Below are 13,475 nucleotides of genomic sequence, written 5' to 3'. Positions count from 1 at the left end.
CTTGAACAGCCTGTAACTGCCTGTAACAGCTTGTAACTGCCTGCAACAGCCTGTAACTGCTTGTAACAGCCTGTAACAGCCTATCACAGCTTGTAACAGCCTGTAACTGCCTCTAACAGCCTATCACAGCTTGTAACAGCCTGTAACAGCCTGTAACTGCCTGTAACAGCCTGTAACAGCCTGTAACTGCCTGTAACTGCTTGTAACAACTTGTAACAGCCTGTAACTGCCTGTAACTGCTTGTAACAGCCTGTAACAGCCTGTAACAGCCTGTAACAGCCTATCACAGCTTGTAACAGCCTGTAACTGCCTCTAACAGCCTATCACAGCTTGTAACAGCTTGTAACAGCCTGTAACAGCCTGTAACAGCCTGTAACTGCTTGTAACAGCCTGTAACAGCCTGTAACTGCCTGTAACTGCTTGTAACAGCCTGTAACAGCCTGTAACTGCCTGTAACTGTTTGTAACAGCCTGTAACTGCCCGTAACTGCATGTAGCAGCTTGTAACTGCCTCTAACAGCCTGTAAAGAAAATATCCATATGCAGAACAATTGTATAGTTGCAATTCAGTAACACACACAAGGCAAAGTTGTTGAAGAAGACTATCATTGTATAATACTCTCCATTGAAGAATGGATGCCAATAATTACATGACTGGACTTTTGCATATACAGCCTGTAACAGCCTCTCACAGCTTGTGGGACCTAGGGACTAGGGACTAGGTCCCTTCTAAATGACGTTTTCTCTGTGTTGAATCAGTCTTTCTATCTTCCATCTTCTCAGATTCGCTGCTCACCTCATCACAGGAGTTCTGGAGTATAAGAAACATATTGACACGTGAGTTCTGTGTGTCCAGCTTACAACACTCCTTCTTCTCTTCTCTTCTCTTCTCTTCTCTTCTCTTCTCTTCTCTTCTCCCTTCTCTTCTCGTCTCTTCTCTTCTCTTCTCTTCTCTTCTCTTCTCTTCTCCCCTCTCCTCTCCTCTCCTCTCCTCTCTTCTCTTCTATTCTCCTCTCCTTGTCTCTCCCATGAGAGCATTGTAGAAGAAGAATATAAAGATTGTCAAATATTAAAGTCAAAATAAACAGAATATATAATATAAGACCGGATAAAGTGTCCCTGTAGAGCAGCTGAGGTTGTCCCAGGTGATCTGAGTCTGTGTCTGTTTGTCTCTGGGGCCCTGCCTCCTGACAGACGGGCGTTGCCCGTGGACTTTTCTCGGGGCCAGCTGGCTGGGACCCCTCTGTGTATGAAGCAGTACTACCGTCTCTTCAACACATACCGTCTGCCCGGCCTCAAGAGGGACACCCTCGTCATCCACGAGACTGGGTCCACCGAGCAGGAGCACATCATCGTTGCATGCAAGAACCAGGTCAGAGAGAGACTAAGGTTCCGTTTCAAACTGCATCATTAAACTCCCTATGGGCCTAGGTCAAAAGTAGTGCACTATATAAGGAATAGGGTGCCATAGGGCTCTGGTCTAAAGTAGTGCACTATATAGGGAATAGGGTGCCATTTTTTTTCTCAATAAATCACAGCAATAAATATAATACATTGTATCTCTATGGACGCCAATAACACTTACAGTGATCAAAGTTATCACTACTGAACAGCTACAAACAGTGTCCACATTTACAAGGCAAGTGGTCACCTCAAATATAACAGCTAGCGACATTCCAAAACATTGTGTCAACATTGACAAGACAAGAGATATTCGTGTTATAACTTTATTAAAATATAACTTTATTGAAATATAACTTTATTAAAGTAGAAATTTATTAAAATATAACTTTATTAAAGTAGAACTTTATTAAAATATAACTTTATTAAAATATAACTTTATTAAAATATAACTTTATTAAAGTAGAACTTTATTAAAATATAACTTTATTAAAATATAACTTTATTGAAATATAACTTTATTAAAATATAACTTTATTAAAGTAGAACTTTATTAAAATATAACTTTATTAAAGTAGAACTTTATTAAAATATAACTTTATTAAAGTAGAACTTTATTAAAATATAACTTTATTAAAATATAACTTTATTGAAATATAACTTTATTAAAGTATAACTTTATTTCGTTGGTGTGTTTAGTGTCTGTTGAGGTTTAGGATTCCCAGGAGTCAGTGTTGTAAATAACTTCCACTTCCTGATAATCCTCCCCAAGGCCATGTCGTATATGGTAAAGTTCAAAGGTCATAGAGAGAAAATGGCTGAAACGTTTCATAAACAAGCAGCCAGTTGACGGTTAACACTGTGTCCCAGTCTGGAGTTATCTTTCACAATGAATCTCACTTCCCATCACACGAACGCATTACGAAATATCTGGAGGAGGAGGAGGAGGAGGAGGGGAGAGTCCTTCGTACCTGGAGATGGTTCCAGGCACTATCAATCAGGGACACATATTAAGGAGCCATCCATGTGGAGAAACAGACTAGTAACTAAATTACTGCTGATTGAATTTGTCTGAGAGCCTCCTTGAGTCACAAGGACAATTGATCGCGGCGTAGGATTCACGTTTTCAAGCTGTGTGCCAAAATGGCATCCTATTCCCCGTGTAGTGCACTACAATTGACCAGGGTTCTTGTTAAAAAGTTAGTGCACTACATAGGGAATAGGGTGGCATTTGGGACACACAGTTCAAGCAGGCGGTGGTGGTACATCGTTAACCTCTGCCTCTCTTACTTTGCCTTCATTAGTCAGCAGCCTATTGGGGTCTAATGACCGATGTGTTTGCATTGGCAGGTTTTAGTTTTTTTAACAGCCTATTGACCCAACGTGTCTGATTGAGTGATACATTGAATTGCTCCTTGGAGAAAAAGCTGTATAGATTTTTGTAATGCCAGTAATCTATTCTGAGGTGTTATGATAAAGCATATCTTATAGTCTTTTTTGTTGTTGTCGTCGCTTCCTTAGACATACATTTGAATCAGGTGTATGTTTTAATCTGTGATATTCTACGTGGAAATACCATCACCTTTGTTCAATGTCCACGACGAAATTTCCCTTTGGGAGCAAAAAAAAAAACCCATCCGCAAAAAAAATCCAATCCTATTTCTAAAAAGGATTTGTCTTCTTCTCAGTTCTTTGTGATGGACCTAGTGGTAAAGGAGAAACCACTGAGAGAAATGGACATCTTAAGCCAACTGGAGAAGATCGTAAAGATGGCAGAGAACACAGAGGAGAGACAGCCTCCTTTTGGTCTGCTGACGTCAGATGGAAGAACAGAATGGGCCCAGGCTAGAGACGTGCTCATTAAAGGTTTCACTTCAAAACATCTTATTGTCTACATTTTATTAATATCATAACTATAATAATAAGACTAATATCAAATAATAATTTAAATTATAGTAATAATTCGAAATAAACCATGGGAAGACTATGAAAACAAATATATTTGCATAAACTGACCTGGTCCGCCTGTCCGCCTGTCCGCCTGTCCGCCTGTCTCCCTCACCTCCTCCCTCCCTCCCTCCCTCCCTCCCTCTCTCCCCTAGATTCAGTTAACAGAGAGTCGTTGGCTGTGATCGAGAAGTGTCTGTGCGTGGTGTGTCTAGACGACCCCAGTGGGATGGAGGTTGGGGATACCAGCCGAGCCCTGCTGATGCTCCATGGAGGAGGCCATGAGAAGATGGGGGCAAACCGCTGGTATGACAAGCCAATGCAGGTAGGGCGATGCCAACCCTGGACCCTTATACATCAAGTGTCTCGGTGTAGGAGCGCTGATCTAGGATCAGTTTAGCATTTGAGATAATAAAGAATAAGATGATATGGACAAAGTGTGTGTGTGTGTGGGGGGGTCTGATCCTAGATCAGTACAATACAGGTCCTGAGGCCATGGATTGGAATAGAAATGTTTGTTTCAGTTTGTTGTAGGGGAGGACGGAGTCTGCGGCACGGTGTGCGAGCATTCACCCTTCGAGGGAATAGTTCTCGTGGCGTGTACCGAATACTTGATGAAATTCATGTAAGCAAACTAGCCAAACTAATTTACATGTATGTGTCCATATGGACAGGGTTAAATCTGATTAGGTGGAGTTGACGACTGGTGACCCGCAAGGTTCTATTCTAGGTCCTGGTGTCCCCGCAAGGTTCTATTCTAGGTCCTGGTGTCCCCCAAGGTTCTATTCCAGGTCCTGTGCTTTTACATCTGAGAGTTCATATTTACTCACCAAACACGCAAAGTACTTCATTACAACATAGTTAACGGCCAGTTTATTACATTAAATCTTAAATCAGATATTTAACATTTTACGCATGAGACACATGAAGTAGTTAATGTTTTGCAGTGTAGTTCACATTCACAACTAACATATTATTAGAGGTCAGTGATGAAGCAATATTATGGTAATGAATAACAAATTATAATAATAATAAAACACTAATCTAAGGAAGTCATGTGATCGTGCTCTCTCCACAGGACAGGAAGTCCCTCCAAGATAGGGAGGGCCACCAGCGTGTCGGAGCTTCCTGCTCCTCGCAGGCTGCTCTGGAAGACCACGCCCCACATCCAGGGCCTCCTGAAGGCCTCTGCTGAGAGACTGCAGAGGCAAGACACACATGTGCATGCATGATTGCACACATACACACATGGACACACGCACACATTTAAGCTGTTTTTTGTTGTTGTTGATCGTTTTAATGAAAGACAATCACAGTAAGTTACTTAAAAGTGTTACCCAGAAAGGATTTAACACGGATATAAAAAACAGAGGCATTAGGTACTTTAACATATATTGATATATTTCCTTCTCCTCAGGCTGGTTAGAGATCTGGACATGGATGTACACAAGTTTGAGGTCTATGGAAAAGAATTCATCAAGAAGCAGAAGATGAGCCCAGATGCGTACATACAGGTGTCTCTACAACTGGCATTTTACAGGTGTTGTACACCTTTAACTCTTGTTACTACCCATCCCGGATCCGTGAGCGTAATCATCAACTGACACTAATTAGCATAACGCAACAGACATAAATTATACTAGAAAATATTCATATTCATGAAATCACAAGTGAAACATAGTGAAACACAGCTTAGCCTTTTGTTAATCACCCTGTCATCTCAGATTTAGAAAATATGCTTTACAGCCAAAGCAAGACAAGCATTTGTGTACGTTTATCGATAGCCTAGCATAGCATTATGCCTTGCTAGCAGCAGGCAACCTGGTCACGAAAATCAGAAAAGCAATCAAATTAAATCGTTTACCTTTGATGAGCTTCGGATGTTTTCACTCACAAGACTCCCAGTTAGATAGCAAATGTTCCTTTTTTCCCAAAATATTATTTTTGTAGGCGAAATAGCTCCGTTTGTTCTTCACGTTTGGCTGAGAAATCGACCGGAAATTGCGATCGCGACAACGCTGAAAAATATTCCAAATTAGCTCCATAATATCAACAGAAACATGGCAAACGTTGTTTATAATCAATCCTCAAGGTGTTTTTCAAATATCTATTCGATAATATATCAACCGGGACTGGTGGCTTCTTAGTAGGATAGAGAGAAACAATGGCCGCATTTGTCCTTTACGCACCAAACACTATGAGAGACTTCAGCTGACCACTGACGCAGGCTCATTTTTCAAAATAAAAGCCTGAAACTATGTATTGTGACACTAGACACATTAGGGAAGCCATAGAAAAAGGAATCTGGTTGATATCCCATTCACTGCTTAATAGGGACGCATAGGAACGCAGAGCTTTCTAAATAAGAGTCCCTTCCTGATTGGATTTTTCTCAGGCTTTCACCTGCAATATCAGTTCTGTTATACTCACAGACAATATTTTTACAGTTTTGGAAACTTTAGAGTGTTTTCTATCCTAAGCTGTCAATTATATGCATATTCTAGCATCTTGTCCTGACAAAATAGCCCCTTTTACTTTGGAGACGTTATTTTTCCAAAAATGAAAATAGTGCCCCCTAGATTCAAGAGGTTAGAACGTTCTCTAAAAGGACATGTTGTTGGTTGTTTTAATCCTGTTTCAACACATTTTTCATTTGATTACATTCTTTACTACTTAATAACAGTCATTTTAATGTAACAAAAAAACCTAAAAAAGAAACTATTTTCCTTTGTTCGCACATGAAGTGAATTATGCCTCCATTGACATACAGTAGCGATATTTATTTTGCTTTGTGATTTCCCAGATGCAATGGACGGCTGGTGTCGACTTATGAGAGTGCTTCCATCCGTCGTTTCCATGAGGGCCGGGTGGACAACATCCGCTCAGCGACCCCCGAGACTCTGGCCTTCGTGAAGGCCATGACGGACGAGAAGACATCTCTCTCTGTGAGTCATTTTTCTTACTTAGCTCCCCATTATGGGCTTCTCCCATAATGCTGTTCATCGTGTCCTCTTCTCCCATAATGCTGTTCATCGTGTCCTCTTCTCCCATAATGCTGTTCATCGTGTCCTCTTCTCCCATAATGCTGTTCATCGTGTCCTCTTCTCCCAAAATGCTGTTCATCGTGTCCTCTTCTCCCAAAATGCTGTTCATCATGTCCTCTTCTCCCAAAATGCTGTTCACCATGTCCTCTTCTCCCATAATGCTGTTCATCGTGTCCTCTTCTCCCATAATGCTGTTCATCGTGTCCTCTTCTCCCATCATGCTGTTCATCATGTCCGCTTAGTTTTTTTATATCGCTTTTCTGCAATTTTCACAAGTATGTGGTACATTTCCACAACTCTTAGTAGAAAACTCAAAACAGATAATTTAAAAGGATTTTGTTTCAAAACTCTAAAGCACATTTCCAATGAACTAAGTACAACACACAAAATCCTAGTCATTTTTTTTTACCAAACTTAATGAGTGTTTCATCTAGAAAGACATATTTCACATTGCAATACACATTCCTATAAAGTAAGTGCTTTTCACAATGCTCACATTACGTTTTGACATGATTCTCTTCTCTGTTGTTAAAAGACATTTTACTTAAATCCAACTGCTCTTAATCGATGATCACTTAACCGTTTGGTAAAACCTATAGATGTAAAATGGTTTGTCTTCTACAGATGTCTGTAAAGTGGAAACATCACAAAATATGATATACTCCAATGTACTACTGTAATGATAATGTTAAGATTTTAATTTCACATTAAATTAAAAAAAAATACAAATTTAAATCTGATATTGACGAGATCAGAGATATACTGTATGTAACAAATCAAATCCAAGGTGGTCGCCTACGCGGATAAGGAGATTGTCACGTTCTGACCTTAGTTCCTTTTTTTTATGTCGTTGTGTTAGGTTGGTCAGGGCGTGAGTTGGGGTGGGTAGTCTATGTTCTTTTTTCTATGTTGTTATATTTCTAATGTGTTTGGCCTAGTATGGTTCTCAATCAGAGGCAGGTGTCGTTCGTGGTCTCTCTGATTGAGAATCATACTTAGGTAGCCTGGTTGTCTCTAATTGAGAATCATACTTGGGTAGCCTGGTTGTCTCTGATTGAGAATCATACTTAGGTAGCCTGGTTGTCTCTGATTGAGAATCATACTTAGGTAGCCTGGTTGTCTCTGATTGAGAATCATACTTAGGTAGCCTGGTTGTCTCTGATTGAGAATCATACTTAGGTAGCCTGGTTGTCTCTGATTGAGAATCATACTTAGGTAGCCTGGTTGTCTCTGATTGAGAATCATACTTAGGTAGCCTGGTTGTCTCTAATTGAGAATCATACTTGGGTAGCCTGGTTGTCTCTGATTGAGAATCATACTTAGGTAGCCTGTTTCCCCCATTTTGGTTGTGGGTGTTACATTTCTGTTTAGTGTCTGGTTCACCTGGAAGAACTGTTTTGTTTTCTCTTCGTTGTTATTTTGTGTAGTGTTCAGTTTTCCTGTTAATTAAAATATGACGAACACTTACCACGCTGCATTTTGGTCCTCCTCTCCTTCCACCAACGAGAATCGTTACAGAGATTTTACAGAAGTGAAATGCTTATGTTTCTCGATCCAACAGCGCAGTAACATCTATCAATACAATAGCAATACACGCATTATCCAGAAAGTCAAAAACAATAATAAATATATCCCCTATACAGTAAACATGTATCCTAAAGGAAGTTAACTGTGGTAGTTTTCTAACACCCTAATATATGCCATGTACATAGCAGAGACACTTTTTATCCAACGTGGCAACAGTCCACACATTTTTGGTACGTGAATCCAGTGGGAATTGAACCCACAACTCTGGTGTTGCTAGTGCCATGCTCTTATGAACTGAGCCACGAGCAGGACCACTACAATACATAACTGTAAAATACAATACACGATTACAATACAATACTGTAAAATTACAATACACGATTACAATACAATACTGTAAAATACAATACAGGATTACAATACAATACTGTAAAATGCAATACAGGATTACAATACAATACTGTAAAATGCAATACAGGATTACAATACAATACTGTAAAATGCAATACAGGATTACAATACAATACGGTAAAATTCAATACACGATTACAATACAATACTGTAAAATACAATACACGATTACAATACAATACTGTAAAATGTAATACACGATTACAATACAATACTGTAAAATACAATACACGATTACAATACAATACTGTAAAATACAATACAATACTGTAAAATTAAATACATGATTACAATACAGATTGGAAGGTGTATGATTGTCATCCCCATGAGCGTACTACCTTCCTTCAGGATTGGATTCGCCAAGAGTTTCCCCCCCCCCCCAGGTGCAGGAACGATGAGGATATTTACATGCGGTTTCTATGACAACCTACGACCAAATGCTCAAGACAGGCCTGAATGCAAACAAACTAGTGCCTGCTTAAACAATGGATTACATTGTGAAAGGTGTCTTCAATGATCACACACATGGGACAGAAATGACGTTCAGTCCATTTTAATGGGTAGTTCCGAGTGTATAGACTGATGTGAAAACAGTGTATTGTACTGTGACATACTACATAAAAAAAAAGTCCATTTTTGAAACATGTATCTAACATTTATTTTGGATTTAATTGGTTGATAAATGAGCTACATAGAGAAGGTATACATCATTGGGTTTTAAAACCAACGTACTCATTTTATTTCACAGTAAACTTAGATTTTTTTGGATTAATGGTTCTGTGGTGACAAAATGTCTGCGAACAAAATGAATGAACAATGAAAAGGGTTTGAATGTAAGACGGGCTGCGGTCAGCAAATTCACCACACTCCTTTCAAGTTAGTGTTAGTTTGGCTATTTCAGCCACACACGTTGCTGACAGGTGTATAACATTGAGCACACAGCCATGCAATCTCCATAGACAAACATTGGCAGTTGGAATGGCCTTACTGAAGAGCTCAGTGTCTTTCAAGGTGTCCACATGCATTTGGTCATGCCGGTGTACTTGTGAAAACAGTACCAAAGCAATAAAATAAAATAAACTGTACGAGTTGAGTATCCTTCATTCCAGCCATAAACACACACACACACACACACACACACACACATACACACACATGAGCAGAGCCGGCTCTAGCTTTTTGGGCCCCCCCCCCCCCCCCCACCACCACCCCCACCACCCACAAGAGGGCACTTTTTTTGTTGTGTCCACCAGCTTGACGGAAACATTTACATTTTAAAGTACATTTTCTACAGTTCTACACATTTTGCAAGTGGGGTGGAGAGAAAATGTATATTTTTTAAACACTTTTCCTACAGTTCTACACATTTTGCCTTGTGTATTCTATTATTCGAACTCTCAACAGTCGAGACTAAGTATGTATCACACACACACACACACACACACACACACACACACACACACACACACACACACACACACACACACACACACACACACACACACACACACACACACACACACACACACACACACACACACAACAAAGCATCTGATCTCTCTACAGATTTACAGCACTTGGAATCTATCATATGACTCATAACAGGTCAAATATGTGACTTTGTCTCTCTTCAGACAATGTTCAATGTTATATTATTATATTATATTGTTATAGATTGTTATATTATTATATTTAGCTTTTGACATTAAATGCAATTATTTATCATGCTTTTGTTTGTATTCAATTTTACAGGATTCAGAAAAGATTAAACGATTGTGGGATGCGATTAATGCCCAGACAAATTCCACAATTGCAGTAAGTACGAGTGTTTGACTAAAACGGTATAAAGTTTATTTGATAAATGTTCTATTCGTAACAAACCTCTAAATTACGTAGATTTAATATTATTACAGTTCTAAGGGTTCAAGATAGGTTTTTAATTTTATGTTGCAGGCTATTACAGGGATGGGAATAGACAATCACCTTCTAGGACTCAGAGAGATCTCACAGGAGATCCATATGGAGATGCCAGAGATCTTCACTGATGAAACCTACGTGGCCAGTAACCAGTTCATTCTCTCCACCAGTCAGGTATAGCATCTAGTCGTCTCTTTGCTATCTGTCTATTGCTATTGCAGCCATAATAATAATAATAATAATAATAATAGTAATAATGATAATAATAATAATAATAATAATAATAATAATAATAATGTAGAATATGTACCGTTTAGCAGACGTTTTTATCCAAAGTCATGCTGCTTACATCTAACCTCCTTAATTAACAAGCAGATGAATTAAAAGAACATTATATTCAACAAATTGTGTTATAAGTGTTCATTACATATATTAATTATCTATGAAGTAATCAGTAACGGTTTATAAACTACGTATGAATCCCTTGTTAAAGTACACCTGTGTATATCTTAAGTACATGTTGCATTAACTGGTATACCTTCTTCAGGTCCCCACCACAGTGGAGATGTTCTGTTGTTACGGCCCGGTGGTTCCTAACGGTTACGGGTGCTGCTACAACCCACAGGCAGACCACCTCCTCTTCAGCGTGACCAGCTTCCACGGCAGCACCGAGACCAGCTCGGCCGTTTTTATCAAGGCTCTGGACGAGGGCCTCGTAGAGATGAGGGATCTGTGCAAGACGAGCAATAAGCCTCAGAGCAACGCTGCTGCTGCCTCGAAGGCGGTTGAGAAAAGCCAAGGAGCTGGCAGCAAGCCTCAGAGCACACCTCAGAAAACAGGGAAATAAGTCATACTGAGATATCATTACGGTGTCCGTATTAGGACAGCCTCAGTAGTCACACTCAACTTCCCACAGATGACGGTGTCCATATTAGGACATCCTCAGGAGTTACACTCAACTTCTGACACGTGTCCAGGTACGTGGTGAAAGTAGTGTTAGCTAGTTGTCCTGTGTGTATATTTTGGTGTTTGTGCGATAAAAGTTGATGTTTCTACGACTTCATCTCTCGAGTCAATATGAATCGTTAACTATGTAACAATGTACATTAAAACAAAATAAGGAAGGAAACATATAGACGTAGAAAATACGATGTAGACGCTCTCATTCTCCATCGGTACTCTGTGGGAGTCTAGACAGAGCATAGCTCACTGGTCTGGTAATAGGAAACTAAAGCCATGCTTGCTATTTCAGCACTGTAGTGACGGACAGCTCCTCTTCACACAGAGAATGAACTTACTTACTCCTTCCTACATGATCTCAGCGTATGTAGGCTCAACGTACTGTTTATTTAGCTTTGTCGAAACAACTCCTAAATATATATATATATACCGGAATATATCGTTATCAATATATTCACATTTATCGTGCAAACATTGATCATATTGTAACTAATGGGATTCATGTCCGGACGGCAACCTAACCATAGGGAAAGAGCAAAAGTAGGAACTAGGTTTAATATCATCACTACAATGATGCTGCCAAAGAGGGATATCTATCTAATAAAGCCTAAAGCAGGGCTCTCCAACCCTGTTCCAGGAGAGGTACCCTCCTGTAGGTTTACATCAGGGCTCTCCAACCCTGTTCCTGGAGAGGTACCCTCATGTAGGTTTACATCAGGGCTCTCCAACCCTGTTCCTGGAGAGGTACCCTCCTGGAGGTTTTAACTCCAACCCTGTTCCTGTAGAGATACCCTCCTGTAGGTTTTAACTCCAACCCTGTTCCTGGAGAGAGACCCTCCTGTAGGTTTTAACTCCAACCTTGTTCCTGGAGAGAGACCCTCCTGTAGGTTTGAACTCCAACCCTGTTCCTGGAGAGAGACCCTCCTGTAGGTTTTAACTCCAACCCTGTTCCTGGAGAGATTGGATTGGAGACCCCTGGTCTAAAGGATGACAGGCACTTTAATGTCGGTTTGCAAATTACGGCTGGCAATCACTTTAGAGGTGCTAGGTACTCTCGGCCGGGAAACGCTACCGGTTTGTCCGTGCCTTTAAACTTGAGACGGAAATGTTTACCATACAATATTTCTAGAGGTATTTCCACAGCTATAGCTAGTATAGATTCTGTGCAATATTCAGTACTGTCTCATACTGCTTCATACTGTCTCATACTGCTTCATACTGTCTAATACTGCTTCATACTGTCTCATACTGTCTAATTCTGCTTCATACTGTTTCATACTGCTTCATACTGTCTCATACTGCTTCATACTGTCTCATACTGTCTCATACACTCTCATACTGCTTCATACTGTCTCATACTGTCTCATACTGCTTCATACTGTCTCATACTGTCTCATACTGCTTCATACTGTCTCATACTGTCTCATACCGGTTCATACTGGCTCAGACTGTCTCATACTGCTTCATACTGTCTCAGACTGTTTCATACTGTCTCATACTGCTTCATACTGTCTCATACTGTCTCATACTGCTTCATACTGTCTCAGACTGTTTCATACTGTCTCATACTGTCTCATACTGCTTCATACTGTCTCATACTGCTTCATACTGTCTCATACTGTCTTATACTGTCTCATACTGTCTCATACTGTTGCATCTCTGAAGGTAAATTGTCAATTGGATGTGGTGATTCTGTGGAAGAAGTTGTTTCTTCACGGGTTGTGTGAATTATGCAAATGAATAGGAATGTATTAGTGGTGTTGATATGCTGCTCGTTGAGGTTCTTATTTTGTCTGCTTCCCAAATGGCACCCTATTCCCTTTATAGTGCACTTCTTTTGACATGGGTCCATAGGGCTCTGGTCTAAAGTAGTGCCCTATATAGAGAATAGGGTGCCATTTGGGATGCAAGCTTTCTTTCCTCTCAGCCTAATGTGTGGTTCCACTCATTTCATAGAAACTACAGCAAGTCTGTAGCCATTCATGTTAATAATTTATGAAAAAAAAATCCTATTTATTTTTGTAGCTAAATACATACATTTATTTTCATCAGAAAATCTACATGATGTCTACACTTTAATTGTATTGTATTGTATGAGATATATTTGTGAGAAAACATTGTAACCTTAAATTGTATTGTATGAGATATATTTATGAGAATATGCTGTAACCTTGTGCTGTGTATAGAGAATACTGCAATCAAGATTATTTATGTCCTGAAATAAAATAGAGTCCAAAATATCACGTGTGGCTAACTTCTCCAAGGGAAT

The 13,475-nt window shown here is 39.7% G+C and overlaps 1 protein-coding gene across 1 annotated transcript in view; it reads left to right on the top strand.

Annotated features, from left to right (window-relative positions):
- Window positions 1-11,920, top strand: part of LOC110499558 (choline O-acetyltransferase-like) — a 25,963-nt gene extending 14,043 nt beyond the window's left edge. The window contains exons 5-15 of the mRNA XM_036956362.1: window positions 783-836; window positions 1,194-1,371; window positions 3,089-3,266; window positions 3,503-3,672; window positions 3,872-3,972; window positions 4,426-4,554; window positions 4,765-4,887; window positions 6,151-6,292; window positions 10,082-10,144; window positions 10,283-10,420; window positions 10,794-11,920. Of these exons, the coding sequence (XP_036812257.1) occupies window positions 783-836; window positions 1,194-1,371; window positions 3,089-3,266; window positions 3,503-3,672; window positions 3,872-3,972; window positions 4,426-4,554; window positions 4,765-4,887; window positions 6,151-6,292; window positions 10,082-10,144; window positions 10,283-10,420; window positions 10,794-11,093 (1,576 nt within the window). The 3' untranslated portion in view covers window positions 11,094-11,920. The remainder of the gene's footprint in view (window positions 1-782; window positions 837-1,193; window positions 1,372-3,088; window positions 3,267-3,502; window positions 3,673-3,871; window positions 3,973-4,425; window positions 4,555-4,764; window positions 4,888-6,150; window positions 6,293-10,081; window positions 10,145-10,282; window positions 10,421-10,793) is intronic.
- The last annotated feature ends 1,555 nt before the right edge of the window (window positions 11,921-13,475 follow it).

The sequence above is a fragment of the Oncorhynchus mykiss genome, chromosome 20, assembly GCF_013265735.2.
Source record: "Oncorhynchus mykiss isolate Arlee chromosome 20, USDA_OmykA_1.1, whole genome shotgun sequence".
Classification (NCBI taxonomy): Eukaryota; Metazoa; Chordata; class Actinopteri; order Salmoniformes; family Salmonidae; genus Oncorhynchus; species Oncorhynchus mykiss.
This window is presented reverse-complemented; position numbering and strand designations above follow the sequence as displayed.